The 13705-nt window shown below is 40.8% G+C and overlaps 1 protein-coding gene across 1 annotated transcript in view; it reads left to right on the top strand.

The window, feature by feature from the left end:
• Positions 1 to 13144, top strand: part of Cpvl (carboxypeptidase vitellogenic like) — a 209638-nt gene extending 196494 nt beyond the window's left edge. Inside the window, exon 13 of the mRNA XM_004652772.2 lies at positions 13034 to 13144. Within this exon, the coding sequence (XP_004652829.2) occupies positions 13034 to 13144 (111 nt within the window). The remainder of the gene's footprint in view (positions 1 to 13033) is intronic.
• Positions 13145 to 13705: the final 561 nt, after the last annotated feature.

The raw sequence follows: 13705 nt of genomic DNA, 5'->3' as shown, positions 1-13705 counted from the left end.
CTCTCCAGGCTGGGAACATGGTACAGCACATCACATTGTGTGTATGTATTCACCAGTGTTCTCTTGAACATAGGTTACCACAGCTGCAAGTGATAAGCTTACACTCAAGACAGGTTACTGATGGAGATACTAGCATACAAGTAAAACACACCATAGAATCATGACTCCTGTGAATCTTGGATGCTGTATCCAAAAAGAAAAGAAAAAGGAAAATAGAAGCTGGGTGTGGTGGCACACGCCTTTAATCCCAGCACTTGGGAGGCTGAGATAGGATTGCTGTGAGTTCGAGGCCTCACTGACTACATAGTGAAATCCAGGTCAGCCTGCACTAGCGTGAAACCCTCTCCCCAAGATGGACTCGGGCCTACAGGAGAGGGTTGGCCCAGTCCACTCTTTGCTGGCAAGACTCCTGGATTGTCTTGGGTCAAGGCTGGTATGCAGCTGATAGAGCAGACCATACAAGCACAGAACCTCATCCTTTGGGGACTGCCAATCATGAAGCCTCCTGTCCAGATAGGAACAGGTCTGCTTAGCGATGAGTGTCAGAGGGTTTCTGTGAGCTCTCCAGAGAATCAGAACCAACACGATGTATAAGCAGAAATTTATTGCAAGTCGTGACTTACTTGACTAAGACAAACATGCAGAATCTGCAGTGAGAGCTGATGGTTCATCTGCTGGAAAATTTCCTCTTGCCTGGTTGGTGTGTCCTTCTGTTCAAACCTTTAATTGAGTGCAAAACCTACTGACATCTAAAACATCAGAAACATCTAAAATAATGTGTTACCAAATATGTGAGTAGGGTGCCTTGTTTCCAGTTTGACAGAATTAACCATGGGGTCCAAGAGTGCCCCTAGCGGCTGAGCCCTAGAATTGAAAGAAGCCTCCTCACGCTCACAGTGGTTCTCCCCCTAAGCTTCAGAGGGTGCTGGCTGGTAAAGAGGTGCTCACGTTTCAGAAGTCTGAATGTCTCCACACACAGCCATGGCCAGTGTGACAGTCTTTCTAGTGACATGGTTAGGTCCCAGGAGTTCCCCTTGTGAACGGCGATGGCGCTGACAGAAGAGGCTTCATGCATCGTGTGGCTGGCTCGCCTTCTGCCCTGAGAACAGCGAGGAAGCCAAGCCCTGCAGAGACAATTCATGGCAGCCCTGCTAGGTGTTGGGGTGGAGGCTGAGGCAGGACGATTGCACGAGTCCAAAGCCAGTCAGCTAGAGCGAGATTTTATCTAAAAAACAAGAAAGGGGGACTGGAAAGACGAATTAGCAATTAAGGCAGTTACCTGCAAAGCTAAAGAACTTTGGTTCGATTCCCAAGGACCCATGTAAGCCAGATGTACAACGTGGCAGAGGAGCCTGGAGTTTATAGTGGCTAGAGGTCCTTGTGTGCCCATTCTCCGCCCCCCTTCCCTCTCACTCTCTCAAATTAAAAAAAAATTTAAAAATCAAGAAAGGACAGTACCTCCTTTCCCCAATCTCCAGAGCTGCGAGAAATAAACTCATGTGCTTTATAAAGAAAAAAAAAAAAAAGAATTATAATTGAAAGGTATATATTCTCTCCGTTCTTAGTTTGTAGTGCCTCCTGTTTTCTCTTTACTCACTTATTTTAACTGTTATTTACATATGGTTTATTTTTGTCTATTTCCTCATGTGTGTGTTTTGCTTTCTCTTCAATGTGAAGGATTCCTTCAAGTATTTTCTGTAGAGCTGGCTTTGTATAAATTTCTTTAGCCTGTTTTTGTTGTGAAATGTCCTTATTTCTCCATCAACTTGGATAAATAACTTTGCAGGATAAATAATCTTGGTTGACAGTTGTTATCTTTCAGAACATGGAATACATTATTCCAAGCCCTTCTGGCTTTTAAAGTTTGTGTTGAGTAATCTGCTGTTATTCAGATGGGCTTGCCTTTGTAGGTGACTTGCTTTTTTTCTATAACTGCTTTCAATATATATATATATATATATATATATATTTTACTTTACTTGTTTACTAGTTTAATTTTACCATGGTAAGGAGAGGCTGATTCTGTGTTGTTTTTTTTTTTCTGTTTGGTGTTCTAAAAGCTTTCTTTATTTGCATTTGGCATTTCTTTGCCAATTTTCAGAAATTTTCTTCTATGAATTTGTTGAAAATGCCTACTAAGGCTCTGGATTGAAATTCTTCTCCTGAATTCTTATGATTGTTTTCTTCTTTAATTCCTTTGTTTTCTTCTTGATTCCTTTGATTTCTTTTTTGATATTTTGAGTAAAGATAAAATCATTTCTTTGAAGTCTTTGTCAGGCATTTCAGCTGAAAGAGTTTCATTGGGGCTATTTATTTTCTTTTTAATATTATTTATTATTTGTATTAACAGCTTCTATGATTGTAAACAATATCCTATGGTAATGCCCTCCCTCCCCCCACTTTCCCCTTTGAAACTCCATTCTACATCATATCCCTCCCCCTCTCAATCAGTCTCTCTTTTATTTATTTATTTTTTAATTAATTAATTTATTTGAGAGCAACAGACACAGAGAGAAAGACAGATAGAGGGAGAGAGAGAATGGGCGCGCCAGGGCTTCCAGCCTCTGCAAACGAACTCCAGACGCGTGCGCCCCCTTGTGCATCTGGCTAACGTGGGACCTGGGGAACTGAGCCTCGAATCGTGGTCCTTAGGCTTCACAGGCAAGCGCTTAACCACTAAGCAATCTCTCCAGCCCTCTCTTTTATTTTGATGTCATGATATTTTCCTCTTATTATGATGGTCTTGCACAGGTGGTGTCAGGCACTGTGAGGTCATGAATATCCAGGCCATTTTGTGTCTGGCGGAGCATGTTGTAAGGAGTCCTACCATTCCTTTGGCTCTTACATTCTTTCTGCCACATATTCTGCAATGGGCCCTGAGCCTTGGAAGGTGTGATCAAGATGTTACTCGGTACTCTAGTCACTTCTTTCCAGCACTATGATACCTTCTGAGTCGTTCCAAGAGCTAGGATTATAGTCATACAAAACCATACCTGGTATTTTACTTGGGTGCTGTGGATCTAAACTCAGGTCCTCGTGCTTGGGTAGTAAGCACTTTGTCTACTGCCATTTCTCTAGTCCCACATATGTTTTAAAATTTAAACAAGAAATTGCATGGTAGTGCAGGTGTTGTGTGTGTTTGGAGGGGATGTATGCACATGTATGTGCAGATGCACTGACCCATGCATGCATGTGCAGAGGCCAGAGGTCAGCTCTCCTTCCTGTCAGCCATTGGTGTATTTCCTTGAGACAGAATCTCTGAATGCAGAGCTGCTGCTTTTGCAAGTTCTATTGATTCTCTAGTCAATTCCCCCACAGGACAGGGGTCACAGACATGCATGGCCATGCCCAGTTGTTCATGTGGGTCCTACTGAATCAAACTCAGGCAACCTCAGGCCTTCTCAGGACTTCATACTTGCAGCACATGTTTTTACCCACTAAGCCATCTTCTCAGTCCTCTGCCCCAGATTTTGAAATTTCCTAACATTATGGAGTATTTTTTTCATGATCATCTCTACGAATCTCTGTTCACTTCATCAGGGTTGGGATTTGAACTAAGATCAGAGCGAGCATTCTCCCTCTCTCCCTTATCACAGTGTCATGGAAGCCTTACGGGCCAGTGCAGTGCAGGGAAAGTAAAGTACACAGACTCGGGACTCAGGACATTTGGATTTGAGCTCAGCTCTGGGATTTGGTATAGTGACTTAAATGCCTCATTTTTTCTTTTCTTTTCTTTTTTTTCATTTAAAAGAGAGAGGTGGAGTGACTTCCAGGTAAGATGGCAGCATAGAAGCCACGCCGGACCAGTGTAATGAGGGATTTCAACAAAATCACAGCAAAATACACTCTTCATCTGAAAAGTGAAGGTGTATAGGTTTTGTATTAGACATAGCAGAGAAGCAGAAGACACCAAGATCCACCAAAAAGGAGGAACTACCACACAACAATTTAAAATTACTGCCATATACATTCACAGCATATGTAACTGATTTTGTGAGAGGAGGCTAAAAGGAATGATGGGAGGATTTTCACCTCTAGGTGGTCACTTGTGGATCTCTCTTTAAAGGAGTGTGTTTCTTTTTTATTTTTATTTTATTTTATTTCATTTATTAGAGACATAGAGAGCGAGAGAGGGAGGGAGAGAGAGGGAGGGAGAGAGAGAGAGAGAATGGGTGTGCCGGGGCCTCTAGCCACTGCAAACAAACATCAGATGCATGCACCACTATGTGCATCTATTTTACTTAAGTCCTGGAGAATTGAACCTGGGTCCTTGGGCTTCACAGGCAAGCACCTTAATTGTTAAGCCATCTCTCCATCCCAGTAGTGTGTTTCTTCATCACAGATTTTCATCTTACTTTAAAAACTCCCTGACTGGGCTGGAGAGATGGCTTAGCAGTTAAGCGCTTGCCTGTGAAGCCTAAGGACCCTGGTTCGAGGCTAGATTCCCCAGGACCCACATAAACAAGATGCACAAGGGGGAGCAGACATCTGGAGTTTGTTTGCAGTGGCTGGAGACCCTGGCACTCCCATTCTCTCTATATATCTGCCTCTTTCTCTCTCTGTCTGTTGCTCTCAAATAAATAAATTAAAAATAAACAAAAACTTTAGGAAAAAAAAAAAAAACCTCCCTGATTGTCAGAAGTCTGTCTTTCATATCAGATAGTAATGTCTCTTCTACTTACCTTAAATCCTGTTATCCCATCTAGTATTTGGGAGATATAATGCCCTCTATTACCACCATAAATTGATTTTATCCATTTAATATTTACCTAAAGAACTATATCCTGAGATAAGAAAGTCAAATTAGGGCTGGAGAGATAGCTCAGTACTTAAGGTGCTCCCTATAAGGCCTAAAAAACCCTGTTTAATTCTCCAATACCCATGTAAAGCCAGATGCACAAAGGGGTGCATCTGGATTTCTTTTCCAGTGGCTAGAGGCACTGGCATAACCATTCTTTCTGTGTCTCTTATCTTTATGTCCCTCTCTGCTTGAAGATAAATAAAGATTTTTAAAAAGAAAGTCAGCTTAGAGTTAATATGTTTATGATTTTCCAAGTTACAAGGACACTTTAAGCCATTTTAACTCAATTTATGCCACTTTGTACACATAACTTATTCTTAGCTCCTACATTAGTTCAAGCTCCAAAAGACACTATTATTCCTATCATTCATTGTTTTGCCAACATGTGTACACTGTCAGTTTCATTATATCCACTTCATTTCTGTGTTTGCATCAGGGATCATCCTCCTGCCAATGAGCAACTCCAAGTGTTTTCTTTAGTGCAGGTCTCTTGGCAAATGCCTTTTGCAGTATTTCCTCCCCTAGAAAATGTCTTCATGAGGTCTTCATCTTTAGAGTTGTTCTTTATTTTCTTTCACAATTTGGAAGATCCTATTTCATAGCCCTCCAGTTTTCCTCATTTCTGTGAGTTAACTTTTCTGTTTCTCTGAAGGTCTTGAAACCACTGTTTCTTTTCTTGTGTCGGGTTGTAAGAGGTTCCCTGTCTTGGTTATAACAGTGGACTATTAGCACTTAGATATAATTGGTTTTCTCTGTGTTTATCCTACTTAGGGTTCACTGAGCTTCACTCAACTAAGAACTAATGACATTTCAACATGTCTGGGAAACTATCTGTCAGTATCTCTAAATATCACTATCTTTTTTTCCTTTTGCCTCACTCATTACATGTTAGGATTTCCGTCAAGCATATGTAAGGTGCCTTTTAGTTTCACATATCTTATTCTCTTTTCTGTTTATGCTAAACCCTTATGTGTCATGTTTCAGTTTGGATGTTTGTGACTAACTGAGAAAGAATGAACATCTTTTTTGTACATCTTTTCTGCTACGTTTAATACACTGAAATGCTGTCTATTAAGTCTTGATTTGCTGTTAGCAATGAATGAAAGTCTTTTTGAGTTATGGAATGTCTATTTTTTAATTATTTATTTATTTATAACAAAAGACAGAGGGAAGAGAGAGAGAGAGAGAATGGGTGCGCCAGGGCCTCTAGCTGGTGCAGACAAACTCCAGAAGCATGCACCATCATGTGCAGCTGGCTTACATGGTTCTGGGGAGTCCAACCTGGGTCCTTAGGCTTTGCAGACAAATGCCTTAACCACTAAGCCATCTCCCCAGCCCTGGTTCTTTTTTTATATCCTCAAATGTTCTGAATAATTTTCCTAACATCTTCAATATTTTGTTCAGTAACTTAAAAATCTATACCTGATTACTGATATCTGGGCACTTTTCCTGTTGTCTGTTTTTTCCTCTTGCTTTTTCAGTACTGTTTTGAAATGTGTGCTAAATTTTCTTGAGTGTTGCGGAAAATAGAAGCAGAATGTATCTGTTCCTGAGGGATTTAACTTCTTTTGTAAGGCAGTAGAGGTGGGAGCAGCTGGCTTTCAAGGCTTTCACTGGGGGTCTTGGTAGGGTTGTGAGAACTTCCCATCTCTGTTCTCCTTCCTTTTTCTTGAGAAAAGCTGGCTGTTTCCCAGGGTCAACCTCACAGCTAGGACAGCAGTTCCCAATTTATTCCTAGAGAGGTTTTCTTGTTTTTTCAAGAATATTTTATTTATTTGAGAGAGAAAGAGAGAGGGAGCCAAGGATTTATTGTTAACAGACAAAGAATACAACAAGAAACTTGCAAGGAACTTAGAGATATCAAGGCAGACCTCCTCCAAAACACACAGGGAAAACCTTCTGAGGAGTTCCCACCATACACCTGGAGTCTAGCTTCTGGCCACTGTAAATGAACTCCAGAGGCATGTGCTGGTTTGTGCATCTGGCTTTATGTGGGTACTGGGGAACTGAACCCAGGCTTTCAGGTTTTGCAAGCAAGCACCTTTAACTGGTGAGCTATCTCTGCAACCCCGGGAAACCTCTCTACAGTTTGCCACATAGCACAAACCTCTGTCTTGTGTTCTCCAGGAGCACGTGTCTCTGTGATGGCTCCATCTGGGTCTGCTAAGGATCTAGAAGCCTCTTTTCACCTCCGATTCAATAATCATTCACTAGACTCCAGATGTACGGTGCAACGTCCTGAGAAAGTTTTCCCTGTGTGTTTTGGAGCAGGTTTACCTTGATCCTTGGAAGTTCCTTGCTGCATTCTTTGTCAGCTAACAAGCTTTGGCTTGTTTGTACTCTCATATCTAATTACCTTTTGCTTTCTTTTATAAAAAACTATTTTTATTTTTCAACAGACAGAGAAAAAGAGGCAGAGAGAGAGGGAGAGAGAGAGAGAGAGAGAGAGAGAGAGAGAGAGGGAGAGAGAGAGAGAGAATGAGTGAGTATGGTCTTGCCAGGAACTTCAACCACTACAAATGAATTCCAGATGCATGTGTCACTTTGTGCATCTGGCTGTACATGGGTCCTAGGGAATCAAACTTGGGCTGTCAGGCTTTGCAAGCAAATGCATTTAACCACTGAGTAATCTCATCTTTTCTTTTCAATATATCCCCACTTGAGTGTGTGTTTATTTTATTTCTACTTATGGTTATTTTGTGAAAGTTAAAAGGGAAGATTTCGTAGATAAGGCCTGGAATAAAAAGAGTGAAAGAAGCTGAGTTTAAACTAGAAAGCATACCCAGCAAGGATCTCTGGATTGTGTGCACTGCTCTGCAGTGGACATCAAGTACCAGAAACCTGTCCTGCCTCTCACACATGCAGATCTCATGGCTTCCTTTTATATCTGCCTGGTCAATAACATACTTTATAAATTGATCAAGTCAGAGGACAGTGGTGGAGGAGGACTGCAAACTGGGCATTTAGTCTGATTGTTTCACTCCTTCCCCTTCCCACTTTCTTTCCTCTGAACCTACATCATCACTCACCTGATCTGAGTCTCCTTATTGGCTTGTTCCAGGATCACTCCCTCCCAAGTTATCTTCCTCATTGGATATTAAGTAATTTGTCTGTAATGGAACCCTAAGCATGTCATTGCCCTACTTAAAATCCTCTGGGATGTACCCAGAATGCAGATATTTACAGAGAGAGGAAGATTAAGTTGCCAGGGGCCGTACAGGAGCAAGATAGTAGTGGGCATGATTTTCTTTGAGAGAATACAAAAACTTTGCAGCTACATAATGACATTGACTATACATGCAGTGAATGTACCAAGTGCTACTGAATTGTACACTTTAAATTGTTAAAATATTTTATATTAATTATAATTTACTTCAATAAAACAAAACTTTAGTGGCTCAGTGGTTAAAGACACTTCCTCGCAAAACCTGATGGCCTGGGTTCAATTCCCCAGCACTGATGTAAAGCCAGATGCACAAAACTGCACATGCATCTAGAGGGTTTTTTTTTTTTTTTTTTTTTTTTTGTAGTTGCAAGAAGCCATAGTGCACCCATTCTCTCTCTCTTTCTCTTAAAAAAAGCATTTTTAAAAAGTCTTTAACATCCAAGCAAATCCCAATGGGCATCAAATACCCAGCCAGTGTTTGCCTGTCCGGTTCTCCTTCAGTCTTCCCTACCCTATGGTGCATGCATTGCTTGCAGAGCATGCTACATGCTGCCACTTCCTGCCTCTGCTTGTGCAGCAGCAGCTGGCTCGGCCTGCAGTGCATCCCTCCACTCTGCCACTCCATGTCTATCCAGGGATCTATCCTGCAAGACCCCTGAGAAGCCTCCTGATACATCTGCATCGGAAGCCCATTGTGAATTTCCTTCCGAGTCACAGCTGAAAGAGATGCAACAGGGAAGCCTTTCCTGCTAGGTCCCTGGCTCTGAATCCAGGAAGAATTGTATCGTTTTCTTAAAAACAAAGTAGAATGAAGCTCAAGTGTTTGCATAACCCTTTTAAAATTCATGGCACACTTGTGACCCCCTAGAACATCTGGAACACATGAATTTAGAAGCTCTCAAAATATATAGCTTCTGGAGACAAGGCCGTTTCCATCCTGGGAGCCCTGAGATTCATCTTGTCACATTTACACATGTCGTCACAATGCTGCTGCAGCTTGCTGCACACCTCCAAAAGCGGCTCAGTGGTCCATGTCTTTGATTTGTGAGTGATGAGGCTAGGCTGCAAACAACCAAATGGGTTACTTTTCAACCCTCATAAATTTATTTTTGAGATTAATGTTGGTAAAATGCTGTACATGAATCACTTGAGAACACTCGTCATTTTGGAATTTGGGGACATGGGAAATAGGCTTTGTTCCTAAAGAAGCTTTTCTTTCCAGTTTTCATGATGATTTGTCCCAAACCATCACTTCACGATATTTATATTTATTTATCTGAGAAAGAAAGAATTAGAATGGAGTAAAGAGAGAGAATGGACATGCCAGGGCCTCTAACCACTGCAAATGAGCTCTGGATGCATTGATATCTTGTACATCTTGTTTACATGAGTACTGGGGTATCAAACCTAGGTCCTTTGGCTTTGCACGCAAGCACTTTAAGTGCTAAGCCACCTCTCCAGCCTCTATTGCTTCATTATATATGACAGTTCACAAATTGCTCCAGGGCCATGGAGGATCACTGAGAAAGCATGACAATGACTGACCCCATCAGCTCTTCATCAATTGATCATCAGCAAGGTGTGTTGGGCATTGGTGCGTGACAAATGTCAGGAGAGTGGGTGCTCAGGTGGCATGATGAACAGGTGTTAATGGATTCTTATTTCTATTCTCCCTTTGTGTCAATTGACAACACCCTAGTTTCCCACAGAATAGAGGAAGTTCTAAGCAGTGGTACTCAACAGTTTGTCTTTGGACCAAGAGTACCAGCATCATCTTGGAACTTCTAGACATGCTTATTCTAAAGCCTGTCCCTAGACCTTCAGAACTGGAAACCTCCATTTTTATGCATATCCAAGAGTGGAATCAGCTACTTTCAACAACTACTTTAAGCCGAGATTATCACCACTAATGTAGGAATACTGAATGGTCTAGAGTAGTCATGTTGATACAGACATTTGGATTATGACTGTAGATAAAGAATATTATTAGAAGAATAATAGTAATTATATATATCATATACATACATATGTAGATCATTTAATATAAGTCAGTGTTGGAAGAATAATGCTGAATCTTTCCATCTTTCATCTATATCTGTGCTGGGATTGAACCCAAGGCCTTATACAGGACTAATATTTATTAAATACACAGGTCAGTCACTATACTAACTATTCCTCAGACAATATTCCCTTTAGTCTTCATATAACTCACAATAATCCTGAAAAAATGTTTTTCCCCTAATTGTATAGTTAAGGAAATGGAGATACAGAAACTTTAAGTCACATACCCAAGGTCACACAGGTTTCTGGGCATCAAATCCTGTCCAACTCCTGGCCCTCTGCCCCCCAAGTCCCACTGTGAAGCACAGTACTGCTCCCCAATCCCCTTAGCCACACTCTGGATTTGAAGGTTCCATTTGCTGTTGCTCTGGACCATCGTGGGAGACTCACTTCTAGTTGGGGCAGCTGGATTCTGTCACACAGATGAGTTCATTTGGTATCTTCATCTGGGCTGAGGTTGCACAGATGCATCCCTCATAAGAGATTCAGAAGAGACTCCGCAGGGGGAGAATCAAGCTTGGAAGGTGGAGCAATGAACATTTTCCTTGCAGTTAGAGGAAGAGGCTCTTATCACACACATGCTCACTTTTGATCTGTGACAAACATGGAATACACTGGGTTTCCAGATGCAAGCTTGTGATACTAGATGATGAGATCTTATGGCATGAAAACAATAAAAATGAGCAAGACAGGAAAGATTCCTTTATTTGGACCAACTTTAGCTAAAGGGAGCCAAACTGACTGGAGGTGACCAGACTGCTCTGCTCAATACAGGGAGCAGTTTTTCTCTAATTTTTTTTTTTTTTTTTTGTAGCAGTCCAAATGTTGGTAATTGCTCATTAGTTATAGGCACTCACAGAATCAAACTGTTCTTTTCCTTGTCTTATGCGCAAACATTCTTCCTTTGTCCTGGGGGAGAGGGCAGTGACTGACTGACAGTTGTACTTAACCTGAGAACTGCTGAGTCCCTCCTGCTGCTGATGTGTTCAACTTGCATACATGTCCTGGGTCACATGTCCTGGGCCTTATAATAGGCTGAGGGTCCATTGGTTCTTAAGTTGCAGAGAAAGCACAAAAAGAAACAAATATGTGCTCCAAGAGGCACTGGGCAGTTAACCTCATGCGATAGTCTTGCACCAATTATTTCTCAAGTGGTCAGCAAATCTCCACGTAGAGCTGGGGAGATCTAACTCAAAGACTGAGAAGAGATGTAATATGAAGACAGAGATGCCAGGCTTTTATCCCATTTGAGTCATCCATCAGATATCGGTGGGCTCCAGAGAAGAGTCAGTGTGTTGGCAAATGCAGTCTGCAACTTGCTATGAAGTGACGTAGGCAACTGTTAAAGCCCACACGTCAGAGGTGTTATCCATAGCCAGTTACTAGAAAGGAAGACTGTATTTCGCAGCTATGTGGCCTGAAAAAATAGTAATGTCTAAGTGAAATAAGAAGAAAAGAGGGCTAGAGAGATGGCTTAGCCATTAAATGCTTGCCTGTAAAGTCTAAGGACCCTGGTTCGAGGCTCACTTCCCCAGTACCCACAGATGCACAAGGGGGTGCATGCATCTGGAGTTCATTTGCAATGGCTGGAGGTCCTGGCATGCCCATTGTGTCTCTCTCTCTCTCTCTCTCTCTCTCTCTCTCTCTCTCTCTCTCTCTCTCTTTGCCTCTTTCTCTCTGTCTGTTGCTCTCATATAAAAAAAAATTTAAAAATGAAGAAAAGAAGCTAGGGAGTCTATCTAGCATTTTTCCTGGGAATAACTCCCTCATGTTTTTCTCATTGGTACGACCATCTCAAGCTCCTCTTCCCCAGGTTTAAGTTGGTGGAACTCTCAGCCTGTAAACAATCTGGCCTTGTGACTTAATCTGGTTTATGACAAAACCACTGAGTGAGTCTAAGGATGGGGGCAGAAAAAGCATTCTTCCTGCTTTGGATGAGTAACAGGCTCAGAAACACATGCCATGCTGAAGCAGTTGGGGGAGTTGTCCTGATATCTTATCTTATTTTTAAAAAATATTTTATTTTTATTTGAGAGAGAGGGTGGTGGAAAGAGGCAGATAGAGAGATAGAGGGAGAGAATGGACACACCAATGCCTCCAGCCACTGCAAATAAATTCCAGACTCATGCCACCTTATGCATCTGGCTTACATGGGAACTGAGGAATTAAACCTTTAGGCTTCATAGGCAAGTACCTTAACCATTAAGCCATCTCTCTACCCCTTCATATTATTTTGAAACACATCATAAGATAAGGTGGATTACTGAATACAGAGTTGAATTGGACATTAAGGAGAGAATCTAAATGGTAAATGAAGGATTTTTTTTCACATATGCTGTATATTTGAACAATTTTTATTTGATATTGGAAAAAAATAAAAAAATGTTCTAACTCCATGTTGCTCAAACAATATATTTTTTTATTTCATGTGTCAAGAATTTCCTTTTACTGGTTTTAAATTTTATTTTTTTGTTTATATCAAAATACTCCTTTAATTCTGCTAAAATCTAAGAGGGAAGGAACTGTTGTTTAGCATGAGACCTGCTTGGACTATGAAACTAATGGACAGAATTAGGCAGGCTCTTTGTCTAGTTGCAGACTGGCTGGGGTAGGCCACTACAACATCAGGGGACACAGAGCAGGCAAGTCATTGCTAAGAGAAAAAGACAAGTTATTTCCAATTTTAAGCACATGAAGGATGGGTAAAATAAAAGGTCTACACAATTTAAAACTTCCCTTCAAGATAGCTGTTACTAAAACTATCCAATGGGTTGGCAGAATTTGTTCTACATTTGTTCTTTATTATATTTTTTCCTCCTTGTCTGGAGAATAAACGAAGGACCTCACATACGCTAGACAAGGGTTCTACCATTGAGCTACATTATGGCCCCATTATGAATTTCATATATGTTTTAAATAGAGTTTAACCAGGATGAAAACTTTTCACGTATTTAGAATATTCATTTCTCTTCATTTCAGTGTTTCTCTTGTCTTTGTTTTTTAAGGTAATTGTTCGAGGTGGAGGACACATTTTACCATATGACCAGCCTTTCAGATCTTTTGACATGATCAACCGATTTATCTATGGAAGAGGATGGGATCCTTATGATTCATAAATTACTTTCCTGATGCAAAATTTGGGGAATTTTAATTTTTGAAAAGAAAATTTGAAAAGGAAAACATGTTATGTAAATAAAAAAACATATTTACATATCTGCAAGATATTTCTCAACAATAAAATTACCCTTGAAACAACTGAGCTTTGATTTGTGGGGCTATGGTACAAACACCACAAATAAGAGGGAGAATTACATGAGCTGCCCTAGAAAGCATGAAAAGAAGGGACTCTGAGGCATTGATCCAGATAACTGATAACTGTAATGTGGAGATCTTCACTAGGGATGACTAATCTTTATAAAAAGATAGAAAATGGGATAGATTAATAAATTATGCTTTGTAAATAAGAAAACAGTTATTTTTCATTTTAGTTATTCTCAAAGGAGACAGATATCTACAGATAGACAGACAGATAGATAGAGACACAGAGAGAGAGAGACAGCCTGTATATTTTAGCTTTGCATGTAAGTGCTTTATAACTGCTAAACCATCTCTCTCCAGCCCCCGTTTCCTAGAACTTAAACCTAATCCTGACATTGTGGTTGGCTAAGTGCATCCCC

This window comes from Jaculus jaculus, chromosome 16 (assembly GCF_020740685.1).
Source record: "Jaculus jaculus isolate mJacJac1 chromosome 16, mJacJac1.mat.Y.cur, whole genome shotgun sequence".
Taxonomy (NCBI): domain Eukaryota; kingdom Metazoa; phylum Chordata; class Mammalia; order Rodentia; family Dipodidae; genus Jaculus; species Jaculus jaculus.
This window is presented reverse-complemented; position numbering and strand designations above follow the sequence as displayed.